The following is a 27,300-nucleotide window of genomic DNA, read 5'->3' as shown; positions in this document are numbered from 1 at the left end:
CCTGATTTTTCTTATGTTTCCTGTTATTTCACCTGCTATCATGGACAGTTTCAGTCCCTACCATGTGAAAGCAAGTCATGAGTACTAGATAATCCATATCTAATACCTGCATGGTACGTGGCACATAGCAGGTGCTCAGGTTCTGTTAGTTGGCCTCTCAGATCATGTGATCCATCAGACATCTGACCAGAGCAGCAATGAAGGCTCTCCCTTGTTAGCTAGCTCCTTACAGGAGGGAAAGGCTGTCTCATTAACTCTGGCCTTTTGATACTGTAAAATTCTGCAGTCTTAGGCTTTAGCAAGGAGGTATGTGTAATGGGGTCATTTTGAAACTTCCCAGGAAACTTCTTACTATGAGCAATTATTTTCCAGGAAATGCTGTCATTACCCAACATCTTGGGCTACTTAGCAAGTAGCTTATGGTCTCTAAATCCTAAGATGAAGTGATTGAGAGGCTTGGGGTTGAGAGAAGGAAGGCTCCAGAACGGTGTTTTAACTGTCCTTCCTTCCTTCGATGTGTCCTGCTTCATTTCTTTGGAGAGAAGTACCACCCTCCTTGCCTCAGCCTATGCCATCTTCCCCAGGGGACTAAGTCCTCTTTGCCTCGCACTGTTCATATTCCAATGTCAACTCGAGCAAAAATTTAAGAGCAACAGACTTATCCCAGGGGAAACTATATTTGGCAATCTCATCACTCCTAAGTTCTGAAAATGATTCTGCCCCACCCCCATGCATCTTTAAAAAAAAAAAAAACGGAGATAAAAGGAAGTTAGAAAGAATGAGGCACTTTAATTGGTGTTGGAATTATGATCTTACTTCTGTGTGTTTGTATGTTGTCTACATGTGTTTGAGCACATGTGCAGATGTGTGGATGAGTGTGCCATGTTTGTAGAGCTCAAAGACTGTTGATAACTTGTATCTTCTAAGTCCGTCTCCACATTATTTTTTTGAGGTTAGATCTCTCCCTGAACTTGGTGGTTGTCAATATAGCTAGGCTGGCCGGCCAATGAGCTCCAAGGATGTTCTTATATCCACACCTCCATCACTGGGGTTACAAGTGTTCATGATCATACATGGCTGTATTTATCTGTATGTGTGTTTGTTTATGTATTTAATGTGAGTCCTAGAAATTAAAACTTGTGTCCTCAGGCTTATGTGGAAAGCATGCTACTGAATGAGACAGTTCCCTATTCCCTAAGCTTGCTTTTGGTGACACAAGCCTTTGGTGTGTTTTCTAGGTCGTTGAGAAATCTTTTAGTAATTTAGACACTTTGAAGAAAATCCACTGCTTTTAAGAACAATTTCTTAGCAATGGGTGCATCTGGTGTTTACATCAAATCTCCTGAGAGACAACCCCCACCTGCACAAGTCCAGTACTTCCCAAACTCTGATATGCATGTGTCTTGCTTAAGGAATCCTGACAGAATGTAGTTGCAAATGTCACAGTCCTGAGATAAGCTGCTAGGTGATGCTGATGCATAGAGATCATGTTAAGTGGCAAAGTATTATTCTCATAGTCAGAGAAAGAACAAGGGACCAGGAGTCTCCATAATGCCTTTGTGGACCAGAGATAAAAGAGACTCCATTTTCAGCCTACAGGGTTTGAGTTAAAAACAGGAAAAAATGATACCCATAAAATATGATTGGAGGCAGTTACAGAGAAAGCTTGTACATAATCAGGCACAAGATGGGCCTCCAAGTGTTTGCGTTGTTGTGATGATTAGTCTAAACACTATTTCCAGGGTCCAGATTCATCTAGTTAGTCTCTTGCAATTGATCTGATGACCTCACTAATAGCTCAGTTTCCATCTGTATATGTGCTGTACAGATTCAACAGCAACATAGATGTCTATATTTAATTCAATTAAAAATAAAGTTTCAGAAAATGGCCCTGATTTGCATCCCTAATTTCTATTCAACTTTTCCATTTTAGGACACAGTGTTGAACGTGAGGACGAAGACGCTTGCCAACCCAGTCCCATTTTAGTGACAGCAGGTTCTGGATACTTATGTCTCCTATCGCTATACAATATGGCCTAATAAAGTCGAGCCAAAGAGACTAGATTTCATTTCAGAGCAAAGGGTTTGGTCGTAAAGTTTTGCTTTCTGGCCGAACAGAGCCATTGCAGCCTCCAGCATAAATTGCACTGGTTTTAGGTATCAGGGTTATGGGGAAGCCAAATGGGTTATTTGTGAGCCAGGTATCAAAGGCAGAGTCATCCGGCTTAGCATGTACTTGTTGTAATCTGGACCATCTCTTGCCAGTTGGAGAATATTTTCAGAGGAAGATAGAAGTGACTACTATGCAGCCTCACCGTGAAGGCGTCTCATTCAGAGAGTGGACATGGCAGTATACAAATTATTGAAGTGTTTAGGAAGAAAGGTAGCCATAATTCTAAGTGTCCACTGATTGGAGTAATAGAATGGGGATGTGCTTAAGCCTGGGAAAACCCTGGCTTTGAATCCCAGCCCCACTGTCCCTTGGCCAAACTGCATAACTTTGCTTACCTGCAAAATGACAATAGAGCTAGTGCAAAATGGCCCTACAAAGGCCATTCAAATGAGGTGATACATACAGTGCCACCGAGCCTGGCAAATGCATGTGGCATAGTGACAGTGTGTCATTTACTGTCCCTTTGTAGATGTTCTATAAATGTCAGTGGTCATTGTGGATGATGAGTCATAGTGGCAATGGTGGTGGTGATAGGATTATGAAGATCTTCCCATTGTTCAAATGAACATAAGCTGGGCCTGTGATTCATGACTTTCCATTACTTGGCTGTTGCTAGAAAGGGCTGGACTGTCACTGTTCACTGAATGGATCCTCTGGATTAAGGAGAAACACATTAAACTCTGCAGAAGTACTTCTCCCCCTCTGTAGAGTCTCCTAATGGCTCCAAGGACACATGATGATGAGAGAGAGGAGTGATATACTTGGAAAAGGTGACAGACAGCCTCCCTAACAGGAGGTATGGCATGGTGGGTGGCCCCGATAAAAGGACGCAAGATGGCCTAACCTGGCCTTCACTGGCATGGACAGTAACCAGGCTAGACCAGCCTAGACTTCCAAAGGGAGCCTAGGTCTAACATGACCTTGCTGGCCTGAATTAAATAGGATGAAGCTGGGTTGAAAGATGATGCTTGCCATTGCTCTCAACAGATGCTTCTTCTGCTCCATTTTTATCCCTCATCTCCCTATTAAATGGCCTTAGTCCTTACATCCAGCGTTACTTCCTGGGTTTATGTTAAACTGATACCTGGCAAATCTTCGCCCCACATGATGGGCATGCTAATAAAGCAGCAAATTTTCAAACACTGTGGGTGTGTGTATGTATGTGAAGTATGTATGTATGTATGTATGTGTGTGTGTGTGAATGCACATGTGTGTATAAATGCATATGTGTACATGCATGTGGCGACAAGGAGATAACCTTGGGCATTGTTCCTCAGGTATGATCTACATTTATTTTGAGACATGGTCTCTCAGTGGCCTGGGACTCACCAAGTGTCTAACTGGCTGGCTGCCAGGTCCAAGTGTCTCCAGGGGTTAGGGCTTTTGTGCCTAGCTAATTTCCCAAGAACCTTAAGCTTTTTCTTTTATTTTGCCAGACAGGTAAAGATCAGAAGCAGAATAATGTACCTAAAGTTTCACAGACAAATGCATCCTTGTGCCCATCTTTTGTACCTTGCCTTGCACACCGTCCAAATGGCGCACATTTCACAGCAGGAAGGGTGTGGGCTGTGGTGATAAGCTTGGATACCACCTTCATCTGCAGACACATATTCACGGAGAAACAGGTGTAGATGCACTGAGACCTGTGGGTGATCCATTTTTTTTACCAGAGGTCAGTGGCTCCCTAACTCCATTCTCCTTTGCTGGATCTTTCCTTACTAATCTAATAAAGGAAAATGGAACTGGCCTTCTCATTGGCAAATAAATGTTAGCTGAAACAAGAAAGCAAAGCAAACCCCTTAGGAAATAAAAACAAAAGAGAATGAAAAGGAGTGGACCCACTATCCTAAAGACAAATGCTATAAATGTAGAAGCTAGGAATAAACACAGACATATGTAGGAGGAGTGTATGAATATGAAATAGCACCCCAGTCTCGTGTTGACAAACACCTATTTCCCAGTTGTTGAGGAGGTTTGGGGAGGTTGTTAAAATTTTGAGCTGTGAGGTCTGTTTGAAGAAGGATGTCACTAGGGGAGGGCCCTTGAGAGAGTATCATCCATACCTAGTTCTTGTCAGCCATGCAGTGAACACTTCTCCATAGCATCTTTTTCTACAATTAAGTCCCGCCTGCACACACAGAACTAAACAATTAGAGACTGAACTCTCAGAAGCCATAAGCCAAAAATCTTAATTTGTTTCTGTTGGATATTTAGTTACAGTGATGTGAAAGGAACCAGCATGCAGAGTGAACACTAATACTACATAGCAGATTTAATGGGCACAGACACATGCTCTTTCTCACAGGGTCAGAAATGGCCTGTTTATAAACATGATACGGCAAAAATAAGTAGTATTTCCAACTCACACAATTAATTCCATCTACTTTCCATGCCCTAGTGAGCACAGACTGCAGTCCTCAAGACAGGACAGCAGTATCTCTGTGATCTTGAAACACCTACCAAGGGGACTTGTTGTGGTGAAATACATGTGGCGGTTAATAGTAAAAACTACAAAAAATATCCCCAGTTGAAAAGTTTTATAGAGTGCCGTTTTTCAGCATGGCAGATGGAAGCTTAAATTGATCTCAGCACCTTTTTTACTGATGTCCCAACACTTCTCTAAATCATCCAAAGTGTTTTGCAGCTGAAATAGCCATCTCACATAGTTCTACCAGGAGATATCTTGCTGCCACCTGTCCAGAAGCTTATCAAGCTTTGATAGACACAGTTTGACCAAAGGAGGTTTAGTTCAAGGGTTCCCCAAATGATTATTGACATGCTGCGATGGGTGGTGTTGATAACAATGCAAAAGAGGCAATGTTCTTTTTCTTTTAAAGATGGGGCAAGCAAGAACAGTTTCTAAAGAGACAGGTGAGTTCCTAGGTTTGGGTGAACTGTTGTAAAGACAGTCTACCTGAACTAAATGCCATAAGTCCCGGAGAGAATACTTTTGCAGCTATTTCAAGTGTCTGAAAAATACATAGTAACAAAAAGGCCAAGGAACAAGACTACAGCTGGAAATACCACCAAAGCAACAATGCATTTGTCATTGCGTTCCCTGGTATCCTCTGGACTGGCCTCAAAGCAATTCAAACCTGAAAGTGGCCACCATACTGTGAACAGAGAAAGCTCAAGAAGTCTCTATACTGACTCTGGGAACAGGAAAAGAAATGACTCAAACTCAGGGGGAATGAGGGAAATCGGTGTTGTTTTTCCATCCTTTCCAGCTACTTATTTTTTAAAAAATATAATTTATTCACTTTACATCCTGATTGTAGACTCTTCCTCATCTCCTCCTGGTCCCATCTTCCTTTCCTCTTTCCCCACATTCCCCTCCCCCAGTCCTCAGAAATGGGTAGCCCTCCTCCTCTACCATCTATGAAGACTCCAGCCTATGAAGATTCATTAGGACTGTCTGCATCCTCTTCCTCTGTGGCCTGGCAAGGTCCCACCATCACCACCAGGGGGAAGTGATCAAAGAACAGGCAACAGAGTCCATGTCAGTGATAGCCCACATAAAAACTAAACTGCCTATTGGCTACATCTGAGCAGGAAGTCTAGGTTTTCTTTATGCATGGTCCTTGGGTTGGTGTATCAGTCTCTGCAGGCCTTCATGGACCCAAAATTTTTGGCTATGTTGGTCTTCAAAATTCTTGGCCATGTTGGACAGAGCTCCTGTCCCCTCTCATTCCTTTTATTCCCCAACTCTTTCCTATGACTCCCTGCACTCTACCCAAAGTTTAGCTATGAGCCTTAGCTTCTACTTCAATACCCTGATGGGTGGAGTCTTTCAAAGGACATTTATGGTAGGCTCCCATCCTGTTTCCTCTCTCCAACTACTTCCAGTGTCCATTCTATTTACCCTTCTGAATGAGAATTAAGCTTCCTCTCTAAGGTCCTCCCTGTTATTTAGCTTCTTTAGGTCTGTGGATTTTAGTATGGTTATCCTGTATTATATGGCTAATATCCTCTTATAAGTGGATAGTTCCAAGGGTGCCTTTCTGGTTCTGGGTTACTTCATTCAGAATGATCTTTTCTAGTTCCATCCATTTGCCTACAAATTTCATGATTTCCTTGTTTTCAATATCTGAGTGGTAGTCCATTGTGTAAATGTACCTCAATTTCTGTATCCATTCTTCAGTTGAGGAGCATCTAAGTTGCTTCCAGTTTCTGGATATTATGAATAAGCTGCTATGAACATAGCTGAGCAAATGTCCTTGTTGTATGGTGGAACATTTTCAGGTCTATGCCCAGAAGTGTTACAGTTGGGTCTTGAGGTAGCACTATTTCCAATTGTCTGAAAAAGCTCCAGATTTATTTCCAAAGTGGTTGTACAAGTTTGCACTCCTACCAGCAATGGAGAAGTGCTCCCTTTTCTCTACACCCTCACCAGCATGTGCTGTCACTTGAGTTTTTTGTCATTCTGATAGGTATAAGATGGAATCTCAGAGTCATTTTGATTTTCCAGCTACTTATTTTTGTGCCCTGAACCCAGGCTATTCAAAGGGGACAGTAGCATTTGTGGAAAAACAAAAAACAAAACAAAACAAAACAAGCCAGAAGAAGGTTAAATGAGACAGGAGGGTCATTCATAAGACCTTGGTCTCAGTAGAGTGAAAATGAAGCCCTGTTGCTTCTTGTTGCTCCCTCTCTTTCTATTAGTGAATCCCAAATGTAGAAAGTCTACAACACAATGAAATATCTAAAATCTCACCTGTTTCCTGGCTAGAGAATAAAAGAAGGAAGGACCCATACAATCTGAAGATGCTGCAGAGATTAAAGAGAAAGATCTCAGAAAAGCAGCCCCACAGAACTACTTATGAGCTTGCAGTTCACTCTGTATTACACCAGGAGGACCCTCAGCAGATACAGACTTGAGAAAGAAAGCATCACCCGAGTCTGACAGGCAAATCCAAACAGTACATCTAAGCCTTTAAGATAAAAAACAAAACAAAAAACAAACAAAAAACAAACAAACAAAAAAGGGAATTCACAACACACAGAATTCTAAGAAGCACTTGTAGCCTAAATCAAACTCAATTAGATGTTGACCAAGACTTAACAAGATTCAGAGTTTGATAATAAAATAATAAAAATATTTAGGATACAATAAAGAGTAAGAATAACCAAGAAAAATTGTAACCAAGCTAGCATGGGAAGACAATTGGCAAGTGTCAATATTTCCATGCTAAAAAAGGACTGGAATGAGCTAATAACTCATCACTCACAGAAATGTTCTAAAGGAGAGTACATTTGTAAAATGATGATGATGATGATGATGATGATGATAAAAAGGCAAAAAAAAATACCTTAGTAAAGAAAGAAGTGTGAGATGAAGAAAAGGGACACAAGTTAAGAGTACTTGCTATATAATCATAAAGACTAGAGTTCAGGTTTCAGCACCATGAAACAAGCTGAACATTACAAATGAGATATCAGAAAGGGACAGAGACAAGAGGATCACTAGGGCTTGCTTGATTCCAGCCTACCCAAAAATATAAGTTCCAGGTTAAGGGAGAGACTATATCTCAAAGAAAATAGGTAGAGAGTGACAGAGAAGAACACTCAGTGCCATGTCTGTTCTTTGCTTGTATTTACAGGCTTGTGCATATATTCATATATATATATTCATAAATAATGAATAAATAAATAAATAAATAAGCAAATAATATATGCACATAAAGAATAGAATGGCAAATTCAGAATTGAAAAACATCATCACTAAAATATTAACTAGATGGATTTGAAAGCATGAAGATGGTAGAAGGTGTCAATTAATTTAAGCATAAATTTTGTAGTTTGAGCAACAGAAAAAAAGTATTTAAAAAAATTCAAACAGAAAGTTTAAGTCTTGTAGAACATTAAAAAAAAGGAAAGATAAGCTCCATCCTTCTTGACCTGGGTGTGGTAAGAGCCGGAGAGGGATGGTGCAGGGAAGAGTGACCAACACTAAGTTTCACCAAAAGAGAACCTCAAGAGGAAGGAGCCAGAAGAATATGCCCAGACACATTAGAAAGACAGGAGAAACTTGGAGAAAAGAGGGACCTGAATGGATTCACGGGCTAAGAAGTAGTAGAGGACTAGGGGCTTCTCACCATAAACCAAGGAAACAAGAAGAACATTTCTTAAAGACCTGGAAGATAAAAACTAGAGAATTCTACCTTCACCAAAAATGTTCTCTGGGAATGTAGCTGACCTAAAGGCCCTCTCAGGAAAAGGAGGACGGAGCCCGTTGCCCGGAGAGGCTCTAACAGAACTCACTGTCAATGCTGATGGAATGGGAACAACAGCAGAAGAGTTGGGCCACCAGCAAAATACAGAAGCATGGAGATCATAAGCTTTGGGATGAATCCAAAAGGCTGCAATCCAAAAGACCTGATGAATGATATAACATCACTCAAGCAGGTAACACCGATGTATAATGCACAATGCTAATGGAATGATGGGGGAATGCTAATGGAATGATGAGGGTTAGGACTGGTAAAGTTTTATACTACATGTGAACAGGTAAATGTAAGTAGCCTAGGTATGTGAGAGAAAACACTGACAAAATACAGCATTGAAATTCTGGAGTGAAAACATTCACTAATAATTGTAGGGCTGATCCATATAATGGCTACATAAGATGTGTAATGTTTATGTGTGCCATTATTAAAAATGGGTACACATTCTCATATTTATTCACTGTATTAACAAATAGTTAATTAAAATAATCTTTAAGACAGTGCCCAAATAACCTCAAATAGAGGAAGAGCACTAAAACACAGGAACTAATCAGAAAGCAACTAATAAAGTATTCAGAACAAATCCAAATATACTACTTTAGAGTTATAAATAAATGGATTAACACCACCCATGGATAAACAAAGATTTAGAGAATGGGATTTTTAAAAAATAATCTACCTATGGGGTATATAAGATAAAATAACTTAGAATTTATTGATGTAGCTGGGTTAAAATGAAACCAAAAGGGAAAAGATATGCATTTGGGCATGCAAGAATGCAGTTCAGAGGTGGAACATTTACCTGGCATGTTTTAGAACATCAATCCAAAAAGAGAGAGGAGAAAGACATTTTCAACCAAGCACTCGAGAATAAAAGGTTCCTGCCTACAGGAACTAATATCTGAAGTATTCTTCAAAACAAAATTAACAAGAATAAATGGAGACAAAGTTTTATGAGGAAACAGAAAGTTCATCAAAACAACCCAACAGTACAAATGTTCCCAGATTAAATGTCCCTGAACTGAAAACTCCCAAGTGCTCCAAAATCTGAAAGATATGACATTACGGGAAGAAAAATAAAATCTACCCCATGAAATTCTTTCATGTCCAGAATCAATTGACAACTGAATTAAATTGCCTTTGTGTCATAAGTGTAAAATACATGTCAAACATAAGTGAATTCTATGATTTCATTTGAATCTCACCACCAAGATATTTCACTATGTATGTACTAGTATTCTAAAATGGGGGGGTGTGGTGCTCTTTTGACACCACACTGGAAAATAAGCAACGAACTTCTAAATGTCCCATGAACCAAACTGTACTAGGGTGAGTATGTACCTATATTAGTTGTTTTCTCATGGTTGTGACAGAAATCCTTGCCAAAGCAACCTGAAGAAGGACAGGTTGACTTGGGCTTAAGGTTTGAGGAGAGATAAATGGTATAGACATTTTGAATAACAGTTGGCAATTTCTTTTAAAGTCAAACAGAAACTTGCCCTTATAACCAGCAATCCCACTCCTATGCATTTACTCATACAAAGTTCCATACAAATATTTATGTCAACTCTTGTTATGACCCCTCCCCCACCAGAAAAAAAACAACAAAAACAAACTAGTAATAGCTAGTTGCTGTCCCTGTTTATAAATTGATAAACAAACCTGGGTACATCCATAAAAATGTCACCTCATTCAGTAATCAAAAGGGAATGAAGTATTGATACCTGTAACAACTTGGATGGAGCTAAGTAAAAACAACTCTGAAAGAAAAGAACCCCATTGCATGTCACTCTCATAAAACTCACTGGAAAACAGAGGACTGCAGTGAAAGATAGTGGATCCCTGGTCCTCAGAGGCTAAGGGTTTATGGAGTCTTGATTTGTGACCCCAAGTGAGAGTGAAATAAGGAAGCGCAGGGCTTTGAAACTTGTGTGTTCTGCTGTGAGGCCATGTGTGGTCCTCCGCATACGTGTGAAAATATGCGGCAGAGGACTTGGATGGGAGCAGTCATCCCAGAGGCTGGTGGACCCATACTTAAGGGTTTCCCTTTAATGGAAACAGCCGAAGAATGCTGGATCTAGACAGCAGGTTTCCCCACGAACACTGGGGATGTCTTACTTCACAGACTCACCCCTACACCCCAAACTGTTTGAGTCACTTGAATTCTTTTATTGTGATTAGAGAGGTTGGAGAGGATTAGGGCTGGATGTAATTTTTCTTCCAGAAAATTTCAGTTTTGCTTTTTGTTACACTAGTTAACCCTTCAGGCTCTGGCTTCCCCTCTCTTGATGTGTTCTGTGTGCTGGCTGCCTTCTGCACTGCCCTCTGGCACACCATCCTTGAGATGGTCAGGGCTAAGTGATCTTCCCTTCACATCCCCCCCCTCTAACAAACATATTAGAAAACCCCTTTCCTGCTCAGTTAAAGTAACACTGTAGGTAAAGATATTTCGGAGCTGCCTCGTATGAGTGCTAGAAATTGAACCCAGGTCCTCGAAAGAGCAGCATGTGCTCTTAAATGCTATGCCATCTCTCTACCTCAGGAAACAATTTTAGTTTTCATGCTGCATAGTTTGACAGGGTTCATAGAAAATCTAACATACTACTTTTACAAATATTTCAAAGTAGTTTCTGTTCTTAGGAACTATTGATTTGAGTATACAAATGAGCAGTGTTTGCAGCTCAGACACTTTTCTAGAGGAAGAGGTATATACTCCTGAGTGGGAAAATGAGCTAGCACCATTTGGAGAATTGCTAGCCCTGGCCTTACCATTCCCCAACCAGCTGGACAGAATAAAGTGAGAATCTTTAGTAATTCCTTATTCTCAAGATGGCCAACCCTGAGTCACTTTCTTTTGGTCAGAGAGCTTTGCTATTTCGTACTTGTCGGATTTTCCAGGTGTTGTTTAAGTTCTTTTTTTTTTTTTTTTTTTTTTTTTGTTAATGTTCATTGGTGTTTTGCTCACATGTTGAGTTGCAGACAGTTGTGAGCTGCAATATGGGTGACTGGGAATTGAACCCAGGTCTTCTGGAAGAGGGGCCAGTGCTCTTAACCACCGAGCCATTTCTCTAGGCCCTTTCCAGGTGTTGTTTTAAAAAAAAAAAGCTTAATTTTCTGGTCAAATAAAAATTAATTTGAGTAAAAATGCTTGCAGTGTCAGAGGAGGGATGGATAGCTCAGAGTTTAAAAGCATTAGCTGCTCTTGCAGAGGACCTACACTTAGTTTTCAGTACGTATTTTGGGGGGAAAAAACCCTCACAACCACCTGTAACTCCACCTCCCAGAGATCTATGTGATGCCCTCCTCTGTCTATCCCCTGTGTGCACTGCATGCACACGGTACAATCACAATCAGGCATACACACAAAAATTTAAAAACAAAAAAGATAAAAATGGATAATAAAAAAATGTAAAACTTATAACCCCAAAAGGGCTAAGCAAACTGAGGGGACTCATAAATTTAAAGTTCATGACAAAATACCCCACATATTATTATTTTTTCCTTTCCAAGACAGGGTTTCTCTGTGCTTCCTAAACTCACTTTGTAGACCAGGCTGGCCTCAAACTCACAGAGATCTGCTCACCTCTGCTTCCTTGAGTGCTGGAATCAAAGGCATGCAGCACCACGCCTGGCTCCAACATAGTGATCCAATGGTTACTCCTGGGTTTGTACTCCCAGATGCATAGAACAGTTAACTGAAAGCTCTAGATTCCACTTCATTCTTCTGCATGGACCCACACTTGGTGTGGCTGTGTCACTAGCCAGTGGAATAAGTGAGTTGAGGTTATATTCCATATGGCTTATATAGCGTTTGGAGGTTTCTCGCTTGAATTATTGCTAACAGTGAGGGTGAGAGAAGAAGGAGAAAGAGGAGGAAGAGAATAGCAAGAGGCAGCTGGAAGATCAGGAAGGCCAGGTGGACAAAGCCTGTGATGCCTAGGCATACATAGGAACATAGGCAATTAATTAATCATTTCAGAAAGGGTTCGGTTTAGTGTCAACAGGCTCAATCAAGGAAATGGTCCTCATTGCACATCAGTGACAACATCCTGGTAGATCATGGGGACCAGAGAGAGCCACAGCTTCTCCTGAGTTGTCACATTAAGCCCTGACTATTGTGGCTTTCATGGCTCCACACTCCCTGAGCACGAACTCTGTATGTGCTATGTAATTTCTCTGCCCTGCCTTCCCCTTTGTTCAGTCCACGCCAAAAGCTGAATAAAAGATTCCATATGGGATTACAGCTATAAAACCAAAAGGAAAATATTAGATGAAAATATAACATTTTGGGGTTTCTGAGTTTGTTTTACCTTTAATGCTAGGCAGACAGTTTACACAAATCATTTTGCTGCAAAGTAAAGAATAATGAGTTAAATGTGTTCCCTGTCACCATCAATCATGTAGGTTTGCTTTTGACTGACCGAGCACATAAGACACATGAAATGACTTTCTAATCATGTTAGACAGAGGGAGTTGGGGAAGATGGAGAGAGAGCTGAAGCTTCTTTATTTTATTCAGAAGTTCCATTGACATTTTCTGGCAATCTTCTTACATGCGGCACGGCCTTCTCTTTGCTAATAATGTTTGCCTTGAGAATTTGTAAAGGTCTGAGAACTCCTTAATTCAATGTTCTAGAAATTACCGGGGCCATGGGGGAACGGAATCCCTGTTAATAGCTCACGGATTGCTTCTCTCTTTATTTGAAATAGTTTGCATGGAAGTTACTCAACTTTAAGCTGGGCGTGAGAGATCCTGGGCAGCAGATGGTGCTGCCAACGAGGGCAGCGTCTGTGGCAAGGCCTCTAATCTAATGAGACTAAAGTTGGAAGGGGAAAAAATGCATGATCATGCTGGCCCAAATGGGATATTGAGATTTAGCGAATATATTTCATTTTGGGGGTGTTTATTTTGATCTGTGAATTTAAACAACAAACTGACTATATTTTTTTGGCAGTCAAGACGGTTTATAACCAAACCTAACCAGCTTCTTTGCAAGCCTTGCCAAGGATTATGAAGCTTTGCATTTCAAGCTTCTATGCTGAGCTGAAGATCTTTAATTGGGCCACCGAACCGCACACAGTAGCAGAGGAAAATGTTTCAGAAACCAAATCATACAAAATTCTAAGTCTCTGTTAGTCTGGTCTCCATACCCAGCTATTGGTAACACAGGCTGGCTAGGCTAAGCTGAAGTCCATTCATTCTAATTCATTCATTCATTCATTCATTCATTCATTCATTCATTCATCCATTCAAGATGTATTATTGAGCACCTGCTACCAGTTGATAGCTAGCCACAGAGGCCCCTGGCTTTCTATCACCTCCATTTCACAAAGGAAAGGAGAAATAAACAAAAACATGCCATGAGAAAGGAGCAGACCAATACATAAAGCCAGCAGAACACCTGTCTGTCTGCAGTGTGCAGGCTAGGGTCATGGGAATTCCTAAAACGCAACTCCACTGCTTTACCACATAGAAAATTATCACCCCAGAAAGAGAAGAACATCTATATCCCTCCTAGAGAACAGGAGCACATGTGACATTTGCCCTCTAAGAAGCCCTCAGGGGCCCAGAAAACCTTCTAAACTTAGTTTCTTCTTGATATTTCTACAATTTGCCAGAGATGCAACTGAAATATTAAATGTTCCCTCATAGACATTGGGGATGAGGCTTATGCTTGTAATCTTGGCACTTGGGAAGTAGAGGCAGAAGATCATACATTGGAGATGAACCCAAACTACATAATAAGACTCTCTCAAAAAAAGAGGACACACACGCACACACACATACATACACACACACACACACACACACACACACACACACACACACACACAAAACAAAACAGAACACAGACATGGCAGAATGCCTACCGAGCATGTGCAAGGTCTTAGGTTAGAGCTAGAGTGCGTGCGTGTGTGTGTGTGTGTGTGTGTGTGTGTGTGCCCAAACACACACAAAAGAGGTGAAGACTTCAATATTGTAGAATATAAATTTTCCAAAGGTGATTCAGAGAGAAACAAAGCCAAATATCTGACTTAGAAAATAAATTAGAATTCTTAGGGTACCAATAATGTTGTTTCTTACTTTGTGCCCTGAATACACGGGAGTATTGAGCTGATGAATATTTAACAAATTAAACATTTATTACAAATATCCTTTTCTGTTTTTATACTATAATTAAAAGGTTTTTTTAATCCCTTCACAAAAAACTACCCTGTTCTTAAAGATAGCCTCAACTGTGAAATTTTATTTTGAGCAGAGACAGAAGGGATTGACAGAAGTCAAGCCTCTACTAAGGGGAAGAATATTCTAGATAGAGGGAATGCAGCAAGCATAAATCCTAAACCAGGAAAGGGAATGTGAGGGACACAGGTACAGGACAGCACTCGGGACACTGGGGCCAACGAGATCACATGAACCTGGCAGACAATGCTACCAATTTTTTGGTTTTGAGGAGTTTGGATAACATGGATAGGCTTACACAAAAGGCTGAAATGGTCTCATGCATATTTGAGAAGATTGTTGAGAAAACATACCGAACCTATACCTGAGCATCTAGAAGGCTGATGTCTACGGAAAAGATGATTGTTGGATCTAGCAGTACAACCTAGAACCCCTGCTCAGATATAGCCCATGGCAGCTCAGTATCCAAGTGGGTTCCCCAGTAATAGGAACAGGAACTGTCTCTGACATCAACTCAGTGGCTGGCTCTTTGACACCGCACCCCCATGAGGAGGGAGCTGCCTTGTTAGGCCACAGAATAAGACAATGCAGCCAGTCCTGAGGAGACCTGATAAGCTAGGGTCAGATGGAAGGGGAGGAGGACCTCCCCTATCAGTAGACTTGGAGAGGGGCATGAGAGATGAGGAAGAGAGGGTAGGACTGGGAGGGAATTAAGGAGGGGGTTACAGCTGGGATACAAAATTAATAAACTGTAATTAATTTTAAATAAATAAATAGGAAAAAAAAAAGAATGAAGTTGGTGGGAGATACTCAGATTCTGGGTCTAGTTTCAAAATCCAATCAGAGTGTTAGGCTGATTTGAATCTGGTGCTTGAGAGTTGGCATGGAGAATCCAGAATGACTCTAAAGGTGAGTATTGGGAAGGATGGCATTGCTGTTTTTAGATGGTGACATGTAACTGGCAGGCTCATGGACAAGAACAGGGCTTCAGTTCTGGAAATGCCAAATTTGAGAGGAGATGCTGCATTCAAAAGGGAATGCGGAGTGACAGCTGCGTCCATACTGCTGAGCTGTGGCTACAGGCAAAATCTGAGAGTCCTCTGTATATCCAAACAATATGAAAATATTTTATATTCCCAAAGAAGCAAGAGCAGCTGTATTGGGAACTATTTTCTCAGGTACGAGTCTGCGAAAGCACCCCATTCTCAGGATGCCATTTGTGCTTTGAGCGGTATCAGCCATAGCTTGTGGAGTGAAGAACATTTGTAGATTACAATCTTCTCTGTGGGTCTATGTTCTGAGACGTACTATTTCTTAGCATTTTCCCCATGATCCCAGCCTTACCTGTTGCAAATCTAGCCTGACTAGAGACCCTGAAAATCCCCACACTCCCAGATGAAGATGAGCTATGCTTCTGGCATACTGTCCTAGACATAGATTGTAAAGTTTATGTCCATCAAGGAGATAAGAGTGGGTGGTTGTGATAGCTAATTTTATGTGTTAACTTGACTGGGTCATGAACTTCCCAGGTACTTAGGTACTGTTCTAGATATAGCTGTGAAGGCATTTCTGGTTGCTATCAATTGATATCTGTGAGGTGGTGGCATAAAAAAGAGTATCTTTCTGCTGTGGGTGGGTATATCCAGACATGCAGAAGCTATAACGGAACACAAAGTAGGAGTTACTAAAAATTTGTTCTCTCTACTTTACAGTCTTGGACTAGGGCATGTGTCTCTTCCTGAGTTTATATGTGGACTGAAATCTATACTAGGTCTTATTCTCAGATCTTCAACCTTATTGACACTATCTCTATAGCTCTCCAGCAGCTCCAGTGCAGACATTGTGACTCAGCTCTCATGCCAAGTGTATCAACTTGTAATCAGTATCTCCTTGTCTTGATTACAAACAGGTAGATGATAGAGGCATGCACTGATTAGTGATGGGGACACATTTGAAATAAGGCTCTAGTGGATATTTTCATTGTGTAAACATCAAAGTATGTTCATATACAAACCAAAATAAGACTGAACATCACAGAAGCTTTTCAGTTTCATTTATGGATTATTGATCTTGGAGCCTGTGCTGTAGGTATTCTGTTCAGGAAGTTGTCTTCTGTGCCAAAGAGTTCAAGGCTTTTCCCCACTTCTTCTTCTAACAGGTTTAGTGTGTCTGGCTTTATATTGAGGTCTTTGATCCACTTGGACTTTAGTTTTGTGCAAGATGATAAGTATGGATCTATTTGCATTTTTCTTCATGTAGACATCCAGTTAGACCAGCACTATTTGTTGAAGATGCTATCTTTTTTCCATTAAATGGTTTTGGCATCTTTGTCAAAAATCAGGTGTCCATAAGTGTGCGAATTTATTTCAGGGTCTTCTATTTGATTTCATTGATCCATCAGTTGGTTTCAATGCCAGTGCCATGCAGTTTTTATTACTGTTGCTCTATAGTATAGCTTGAGATCAGGGATGGAGATACCTCCAGAAAGCAAAGGACACGCCAGAACAAAACGACTGCCTACAGATTGGGAGAGGATCTTCACCAACCCTATATCTGACAGAGCTAATATCCAGAATACATAAAGAACTCAAGAATTTAAACAGCAGCAAATCAATTAATCAATTAAAATGGGGTACAGAGCTAAACAGACAATTCTCAACAGAGGAATATTGAATGGCAGAGAAACACTTAAAGAAATGGTCAATGTCCTTAGTCATCAGAAAAATGCAAATCAAAATGACCCTGACATTTCTTTTCACCTTACACCCATCAAAATGGCTAAGATCAAAAACTCAAGTGACAACACATGCTGGAGAGGATGTGGAGAAAGGGGAACCCTCCTCCACTGCTGGTGGGAATGTAAACTTGTGCAACCACTTTGGAAATCAATCTGGTGCTTTCTCAGACAATTAGGAATAGCGCTTCCTCAAGATCCAGCTATAGTACTCCTAGGCATATATCCAAAAGATGCTCAAGTATATATACAACAAGACTATTTGCTCAACCATGTGTGTAGAAGCTTTATTTGTAATAGCCAGAAGCTGGAAACAACCCAGATGCCTCTCTGTTGAAGAATGGATACAGAAATTGTGGTACATTTACACACAATGAAATATTACTCAGCAATAAAAAACAAGGAAATCATGAAATTTGTAGGCAAATGGTGGGAACTGGAAAAGATCATCCTGAGTGAGGTATTCCAGAAGCAGAAAGACACACAGGGTATATACTCACTCATAAGTGGATATTAGATGTATAATATAGGATAAACATACTAAAATCAGTACACATAAAGAAACTAATCAATCCCCATTTAGAAGGGCAAAGAGGATGGACATCAGAAGAGGGAGAAAACAGGAAACAGGACAAGGGCCTGCCACAGAGGACCTCTGAAAGGCTCTACCCTTCAGGGTATCAAGGCAGATGGTGAGACTTATAGACAAACTTTGGGCAGAGTGCAGGGAATCTTATGAAAGAAGAGGGGGATAGAAAGACCTGGAAGGGACAGGAGCTCTACAAGGAGAGCAAGAGAACCAAAAAATCTGGGCACAGGGTCTTTTCTGAGACTCATACTCCAACCAAGTATCATGCATGGTTATAACCTAGAACCCCTGCACAGATGTAGCCCATGGCAGCTCAGTGTCCAAGTGGGTTCCATAGTAATGGGAACAGGGACTGTCTCTGACATGAACTGATTGGCCTGCTCTTTGATCCCCTCCCCCTGAGGGAGGAACAGTCTTACCAGGCCACAAAGGAAGACAATGCAGCCACTCCTGATGAGACCTGATAGACTAGGATCAGAAGGAAGGAGAGGAAGACCTCCCCTATCCGTGGACTTGGGGAAGGGCATGGGTGGAGAAAAGGGAGAGAGGGTGGGATTGGGAGGGGAGGAGGGAAGGAGCTACAGGGGGTATACAAAGTGAATAAACCATAATTAATAAAAATAAAATAATACAAAAAAGAATGAACAGCACTACACGATATGTGAGTCCTCTGGTATATCCAGTCTGCCACTGAATGAAATGCCAGTCTATGACGCATGTTTACACATACATACAAACACATTCAGACATCACATACGCGAATGGTTTGGTTTTGCCAGAGAGCCCTGATTCACTTGCCTTCTCCCCGGACAACCTCCTGAAGCTGGTCTTCTTGAGAGCCTGGTCCATTCTTGATCTTGTGACAGGCTAACCTAAGTGAATGTCTCATCTGTGTGATGCAGTAACTCTGGCCCTAACAGAGCTGGCCAGAGAGAAAGATAAACAAGATCCCTTGACAGGGCCATGTGAACATGTGCCCAGCCATACCCCATCAGAACAGAAGCTTTCTGAATCTTACCAGTGCCATAAGCATATGGCTGCATTACGCATGCTGCCCGAAATAGGTCAGGATATATGTGCCTCTGGAATCTCTAATGAATCAATGGTCTCCATGACATGAAGCCCATAAAGTAAGCCTCATACTAAGGTGGTTATACTTGCTAAGAAACTGTCTCATCCTTTATTTCCTTTATGTCCTCAGGGACACACCTAGAACTGAGCCCTTGGTTTTGTCAGTTCTAAGCTACCTGCCCTTGTGCAGGTGTCTGCAGTTCTTTCAGTGCACAGTGTTTCCGTGTTTGCCCCATAAAGTGAAGCTAATGACGGTGCCACATGTAGGTAAGGCATTAGGAGAGTAAAATAAAATAATATAGAGAATTTTGTTCAAGGCTTTAAAAGTAGTTAGAAGTCAGTATATTTGGGCAATTATTCAAAGGTCTTTATCTTTCCAGATTCTAAACCAGTTTATTTTTATACATGAACTTATACAAACACCCACCAATATAATTCAAACTAAAGATACTAAAATTATTCTCTTTATTTGGGCATGTCTATGATAGAATATCATGATCAAGATGAGTTATAAAAGGGAGCATTTATTTGGTTTACAGTGTCAGAGGGAAAATCCATCATGATGGAGAGCCATGGCAACAAGAGGTAGGCATGGCAGCCAGAGCTGGAAGCCGAGAGATCACATCTTTAACCACAAGCATGAAACAGAGATGGCAAATCAGAGTAAGTAAAGCTATGAACTCTCAGAACTCACCCCTGGTGACATAATTCCTCCAATATGGCTGCACCGCTTTTAACCTTCCCAAACACTGCCACCAACTGAAGACCAAGTGTTCAAATATCAGAGCCCCTGGAGTATATATTCTCCTTTAGACCACCATACTAACATTATAAATTGTCTGCATTCTCATAACTGACTTCTTTTACAAAGAAACTGCAGATTGTTTGCCATGCTGCAGTGTATTCTCTCTCTTGCCTGTGTATGTGTGTGCATGCGTGTGTGTATAAAAAATGAAAAATGAGCAGTGTTAAAATAACTGGCAATTTCGAGACCTATTTTAAATGTGCTTAATTGGAAATTTCAGTGTTGAATGAGAAGCAATTTTAAGAGTCAGTCAATTTCATAGAGAAGCAAGCACATACACAAATACACAATTTGCTGTGTCCAAGAACAGTTTCTTCTAGTAAGAGTAATAGCTCAATTCATAAAAATGGAAGGTCAATGCCCAACTTGAAACTCTACAGGCCGACCAGGAAGTTAAAACTACATAGATTGAAAAACAAAAACAACCCCCCAAAAATCAACAGCATGAAAGCATGGCCCACTTATTAAGGGCTGAGGTGATGGCAGATAGGCTAAACAAGTCCATTGTCTTGGTCTTCCCAGAAGACATTAAGGAGACTCTCCCTGTAATCTGAAAGGCCAGTGGAAGGACATCAGAGAGTGTGGAGTAAACAGGATGTCCTAGGCCACAAGATAAGTACAGTCACCAGAACATCTGCTGGCTCTGATTATGGGACATCCAGGGTGAAAATGAATCCTTGCTGGTGAAAAAAAAAAAAATGCTTATCTTGCCCTGCAAACAGCCACAGAGCTATAGGACCCCTGGGTACCAACTTGGTCCTCTTTCAAAAAGGTATCAGATGCAAGGTTAGTATGGATTTATAAATACCAGCCCATCTTAACAGTAGAAGAAATGCACTGAAGCATAAATGGAATAAATTAAGGATGAATATCCATGGGAAAAAAAAAAACAAAAAGCAAAAATTTCTACAGTTATCACCAAAGTTAAAGAACTCATTACTCCTAAAAAGGTAGGTTAAAATATCAATCAATTCCAAAATATTTAGGTTCATTCAGAGGTAACATATCCAAATGAGGACTATGTTTTAGAAGGTATTGTTTTTTTTTGGGGGGAAGCCTAGGTTGGAGCCATTGAGAGTGACTGGTAGAGGGAAAATAATTATCCTCATATATTTCTGCTCATCTCTAGTTCGGGCCATTTTTGCAAATTCTATATTCTAGTGTCAGCTCTTCTGTTAAACCTTACTGTCTTCAGTTTTGGTCTTGGATGTTTAGTCTCATGCGTAATAAAAGGCCCCGATGATATACTGTTAAGAATCTTGCCTATCACATCCCTTTGAGCAGAAGCAGAATATCCTATGTTCCGCAGAATGAGGAAACAGACACAACCTTTCCAGGTCCAGGGAGAATTTAACTCACATCTTCCTTTGGCTTCTAGAGACACTAAGCATTCCCAAAGGATAAAGTGCTGCCAAAGCTTCCTCCTGGTGGAAATGCTGATGAATTCTCTGCCATAGGATATAGGGGCATTGGGGAAGGAAGTGATTTCTGTAAACAAGAATCCATTTACAGATTCCCTTCCCCACCTGCACTCATCCCAAGCAAAACCATGCAAATGCTTTACAATAATACAGAAAACACACTAAGAATAAGATAACAGTATGATTTCCCTGAAGGCCTAAGAAGGACGAAGGCTCCAGGATTGAGGGGTAAGCATACATAGATGACAATAGAGAATGTGGAATGCATTAAATAAGACTGCACTTACTCTAAATTTTAAAATGTAGGAAAGGAAATCATGTTATTTGTAGGCTATGTCCTTAGCAAATCTTAACACAAAGACCACCTCGGTGTCAAAAGGTCATACCCAGAGAGTTGCCTCGAAGCATGGGAGAGCTGGCCCGGGACAGAAATAATGCAGTAATATAACCCTGGGAGGAAAATGTGTTTTCAGTTATACCAGGGCCCAGTCCAGCCTTTCCCACAGGCTCTTCCTAAATAGGAGCTTGGCAATGGGATTAGTGAAGCTGGAAGAAACATCGCTGGCTTTAGAGGTGAGGCCCGTCAGGGTCCCGAGGAAAGTCGGGCAGAAGTTCTCTCTGCTGGTAATAACACTGAAGAATCAGTGTCACATCCATTTTATTAATTTTCTTGACAGGCAGATCTAGTTACCATGCAGGCACCACAAAATCAAAACATACGCATGTCAAGTGGCCCCATCTGTGGTGGGGCTCTGCCAAGGCCCATGTCACATCAGCACAAGGAAGCAGAACTCAGTTCCTCAGACCATGTGCTGGGTCCTGTGAGCAAGCCTCTGCTGGACGGAAACCACCCGAGAGCAACTGAAAGAGCCAGCGAGGTTCTCTTGGTGACAGTTCCTTACCCTAGGTCTGGACTCGTTGGACTGAACAGACAAGTCTTGGGAGACACAGGGCTATATCTGGTTTTGGTGCCCCATCTCTAGCCACAACCACACAGAGCTCTCTGATACTTTCATTTTTGCCTGCATTCAGTTTCAGCTAGGCAGGACAAAAGCAGCCTGGGTTAAAGAAGACATTTAGAGGCACACAGTGACTTTTTTTGTAAGTGGGTTTGAGTGAAGTTCTGTTGAGCTGAGGCCTTTTGGGCACAGAATAAGTACAAGAGAACCTATTTTAAGTCAAGATGTCATTCGCTATGAGCACTGCTACAATGATAGAAGCAGGGTCCAACACAAGTTATTCTTTAAGTCAAACTATGAGAAGTACCTATTGGTTAAATAATGCCAATGTTGTAGGTACAAAAGGTTAAGACCTGGCACATTCCAGCTCTGAGCAGCACAATCCATAGATACGGTGTCCCACCTTGACGGCCTTCGTCCACATTCAAGGAGCTTGCTTTTTCAGGCGCCTAGCCTCAGAGGCACTCAAGGCCCTGGGCCCTGGAGAGCAGAGTGGGTCCATTCTCTCTCCCTGAGTTGGTCCAGCAGCCATCTGGAGACTGGGAGAGGCTGCCCAGTGAGCTCTGACAGGGAGATGAACACACCCAGACTGCATGTCTCTTGGGGTAAAGACTCAGTTCATCTTTTCTTTCTCCATTCAAATAGCCATGGCATGTCAGCCTTGCTGGCCTCCTTGATTGTGCAGAAGTAAATAAATGAATTATGTTGTTGGGGTTTGGGCTTCAGCACAAACACATGGTCTGCATTTATCCACACAGTGAGAGGTCCACCAGCCACTTGATATAAAAGAGGAAAATGATAATTCTTTTCTTTAGGCACTCTGGTGCCATATGGAATGTATATAAATCATATTTTTGTTTTAACAGCGGAGGCTTTGTTGATAGATAAACATGTGGTTTATCTAAAAAAAAAAGAGAGGACTGTGCTTTGAACAATCATTTAATGGCCACGGATGTGCCAAATAAAAATAAAAACATAATTTTGAAAGGAGCTGGCCTCGTTCCCAAATCTGTAACAAGGAATTTCTCCTCAACCAGAGAAGTTAAAGCCCGTCGATCTGTTTTGAGTTTAAGCTGTGCTCTACTCAACCCCACGACAAACGGAATCCTAGGCTAATGTGCTCTAATAAGACAAGACGTTACCTTTATGAATGACCTCATAGAGAAGAGGTTGGCAAGCATTGTGGAGAGGCCTTGAGCCAGACAGCTTTGGGCTATGAAACCCAACTTGAGCTCTGCGAGGCATATTGCGTCATCACCTTCTTTCCAATTCCAGCTGGGGATGTTGAGCAGATGGGCCTGCGGGGATAAGAAGAGGTATGAGACCCTGTTCTGCTCCGTGTCTGAGTGTCTGAAATCTCTCCTGGGAACTGCTGCATTGTCCAAGGACACTGGGTCATCCAAACTCATCCTTCCTTCCCTCTGCCTGTTGCGGGGCTCTACACTTCTGTTAAGAGACTGGAGCCTCTTGGCAACATTGCTCTACACTCACCAGGCCCGCATCCTCCTCTCAAGTTTTCCAGATTCAACCCAGAGAGGAATTTTTCTCTTGTGAGGCACACCAGTCCCTAGTATTAAGAAGTCTAGTTAGCTTGTTTTCAAAGTGGCTCAAAAGTAGTATCAGACTGCCAGATGTCTGCGTGTCTGTGTGCGCTTGATTTTTTTTTTCTGTATTCTCAATACACTAGATCAGCAACACCCCAAACTTGAATAGGTACCTGCCTACCTTGCAATGTGTATGAAACCACAAGTTGTTGGCCCTACTGTGCGAAGTTTCCGCCTGAGCAGATTTGAGGTGGAGCTGGAGGACTTGTAACGTGACATGTGGGAAGTAATGTTGCTTCCCTGGAGGCCGCTGTGCTGCACAGACACAGACATCCTGCAATGTCCGGCGCATCGTCCTATGCCACAGTCAGGTCAGACCCCAACTCACAGGGCCAGAGGCATGATCACACCATTATCTGTCAGTGGCACGTGGCAGAGGGCTGACCATGACAGTGCAAGTGAAAAAGCTGAGACTCAGGAGGTTCTCTAGTATTTGGGGATGTACAAATATCAACAGAAGAGAAGGACAAGACCTGAATGTCAGGGTCAACAGTCATGTGCAGACACATCAATTATATAAATTTAAAACAAGAAGCCAGATATAAGAAAGTGTGGGAGAGAGAAAGAAAGAAAAAGAGGACGGGTATAGCATTTACATGTGTAAGTAACTAAAACCTCAATTAGAGGCCATGGGATCTGTGAAATGGAAAGCCAAAATCTGCTTGTTACAAACCATCTTCAGAGCAAAGGAAATAAACTCTTTATTCCTATAGGAACAGGCCACATTCCTTCCACAGGTTATGATCCAGTTTTAACAGGGAAATGATCAACTGAATAATGGCCAGAGAAAAATGATGACGACAAGAAGAGGTGAGTGTTCTGTAAAAGTTCTTTTAAGAAACAGTAAGAAGAGACCAAAATGCCCAAGATGCAGAGAGACAGCATCTCAGGAAAACTGGATGGTGATCACATCTGACTTCCTCAGGTACTGCTGTATCAATATTAGCTTTGTCCTACTCTGTTGTTGGAGCCAGAATTAGGAGTGGCCTGGTATATATTAAAGAAAGAAAAGGGTTTTGGCTTGTTTGAAAATGGAACTTTGTAAGGATGAAATTTGTCTAATAAATAGAGAAGGCTACTTAAAAAAAAAAAAAAGCACAAGGTCTTTATTCCTAAGACTTAGCACTTTTCCAAACTGCTAGAGTAAATCATGCTTTGTAGAGGAAGTTGAGCCAGAGTCCTTCTAAGTCCCTGTCCATGCCAAGACTCTATAGTTCTGACATTATCTTTGCACACACACCAGCAAATGGGGAGCAGCAGCAGAAGTTTCCCTTTGCTTTCAGAACAACAGAGGCCAACTACAATAGAAGGATGGAAGACTCCATTGCAGAAACAAAGAGCAGAGCCCAGTCTTCTTTGCTCTGATTGGAGAAACCCTACTCTTGTGAAATGCCTGCTTGCAAAACCCACTTCTGTGACAGTCTCCAGTCCCAAGCCAGCAGTGCTTACTGCTGGAAGAATGACTGCTTGCTTTCTACCCAGAGTATGGGTAAAACATGCCTGTGTGTGGGCCACAGAGGAGTGTGATATATGTGGAGCTGAATAACAGAGGGTCTCTGCACATCACATACTCAATGCCAACAGATAGCCCCACCTTCTTGCCCACATCTCTCTCCATTCTTCCTTGGATTAAGAAGTCAGCTTTTTCATTTTACATCCCTGGCATGGTATAAAAGACTTCCATCCATGTAGAGAAATACTCATATGAGAAAAATGATAAATTACATCCAAGCAATGAACATGTGTGTGACAAGAAACTTGGGTGGTCTGTTGCCTATAGCGACACCACATAACCTCCACGCCATCTTCAAAGTAACAATCAAAACCTTGGCGAAAGTCTATCCAGTCTCCATGCCATCCAATATATGCAGTTTTGGTATGAAAGCCTTGGGTCCCTTACACCCCATGTAGAAAGTCATGTTCATTTCAAAGTTACTGTGTCTCCCTTTCATAGTATTTTCATTGTATTTTTTTCTAGATATAGGGTAGGAAGTGAGGCTGAAGTGGCAATGTCCAAGAGGGAAGGCTGTGTGCAAGAACCCGAAACAGGATATTGACACAGGGATTTAAATTCTTTGCTTTTGGAAACTTCACCCTCTTTCATTTGAGGGAAGTTGGGTCTGGTAAAAATGCCAGCATTTACACACAGGAATCTAGAGGCAAATTCTTTCTAACTTGGCAAAGAAAAAAAGGCGAGGTTCAACATTAACCACACCCTCTCTCCACTTATGCAACTGGACCATCCTTCATTTCACAGAGGAGGACTGTGAAAATATGCTGTTCCAAGACATCACATAAATGCTGGGCACATTGCCTTCTCTTATTACATATTCAGCCTTGGAGAAATACTGTGAAAAACGATTAAGTCGAACAACAATAGTACTCTGTGGTCTGCATCTTCAGTCAATGTCCACAAAAGGACCATGTACCAAGAGCTTCATCCCCAGTGTGATGCTCTATTAAGAGGAAATGGAGCCAATGGGAGTCAGAGTTTACTAGGGTCTTTCGGTCACTGAGAGAATTGCCTTCTGAGAGACTAGCAGCACACCAGTCAGCCCTACCTTTTTGGTATGTAGATATGAATTGATCCATTGTCCTCCATCAGTCTCTCCCAAAATGGTGTGTTGCCTTATCACATGCCTAACAAAACAAGACCAACTCATCATGGCCCTCAGCCTCCAAAAGTTTTACTTTGTATATTTGTTAGAGTGACAGAAAGCTGCCCATGATGATTTGTGCTGTCAACTTGTCAGCATCTAGGATCATCTGGAAGACAGGCCTCTGGGCATGCCTGTGAAGGATTATCTTCATCCTGTTAACAGAAGTTGGATGATCCACCCACTGAGGGTGGCACCATTCCCTGGCTGGAATCCTGGACAGTATAAGTGAATAAGCAGAGCTGAACAACTATCATGCATTCATCTCTCTGCTTCCCAATTGTGGATGTAACATAACCAGTTACTTCAAACTCCTGAGCCTTGAGCTGTGAGCTGAAACAAAGCTCTCCTTCATTTCGGTGCTTTTGTCAGAGTTTGTTATCACAGATACAGGAAAGTTACGAAGGCACTGATTAACACAACTATGTCCAACATTCCAGCATAGACAATGAGGATGTTCAAAGAACTGGCATCTGTACTGGGGACTTGGTGTCCAAATCAGAGACAAGAGCCTCTTTTATTGGATTCTTTTGTGGAAAGAAGAAATCCATTAACAGGTGAGTTATTAGGACTAACACTTTTCCCAGTGTGTCATACATTATCCTGTGTTGGAAGAGCTTTAAACCATGTACCTGACATGCAGATACATGGTTTAAAGCTCTTCCCTTCGCATTCACAGATGGCCAGATTTTAAAAGTTCTCTCTATGTAACTTAGCTACTGTAAAGAGATCTGTTTTGGAGAATATCATCCTTCTTCCAGGAACCTCTGTTTGGTTCTGTGGAGTACTGTCCCATTTAAATAGAAGGTGGCAGTTGGCCATTCTGCCTAGTTTGCTGGCTTTTGAGTGACCCTGATAACAATTGGGCTCACCAGAGTTG

The 27,300-nt window shown here is 41.5% G+C and overlaps 1 protein-coding gene across 5 annotated transcripts in view; it reads right to left on the bottom strand.

The window, feature by feature from the left end:
* Positions 1 to 27,300, bottom strand: part of Kcnma1 (potassium calcium-activated channel subfamily M alpha 1) — a 680,238-nt gene that overhangs the window by 165,175 nt on the left and 487,763 nt on the right. For all 5 annotated transcript variants that reach the window (XM_055605732.1, XM_055605733.1, XM_055605734.1 and 2 more), the window contains exon 14: positions 23,302 to 23,457. In XM_055605732.1, the coding sequence (XP_055461707.1) occupies positions 23,302 to 23,457 (156 nt within the window). The remainder of the gene's footprint in view (positions 1 to 23,301; positions 23,458 to 27,300) is intronic.

This window comes from Psammomys obesus, unplaced genomic scaffold, assembly GCF_907164565.1.
Source record: "Psammomys obesus unplaced genomic scaffold, mPsaObe1.curated_primary_1811, whole genome shotgun sequence".
NCBI lineage: Eukaryota > Metazoa > Chordata > Mammalia > Rodentia > Muridae > Psammomys > Psammomys obesus.
This window is presented reverse-complemented; position numbering and strand designations above follow the sequence as displayed.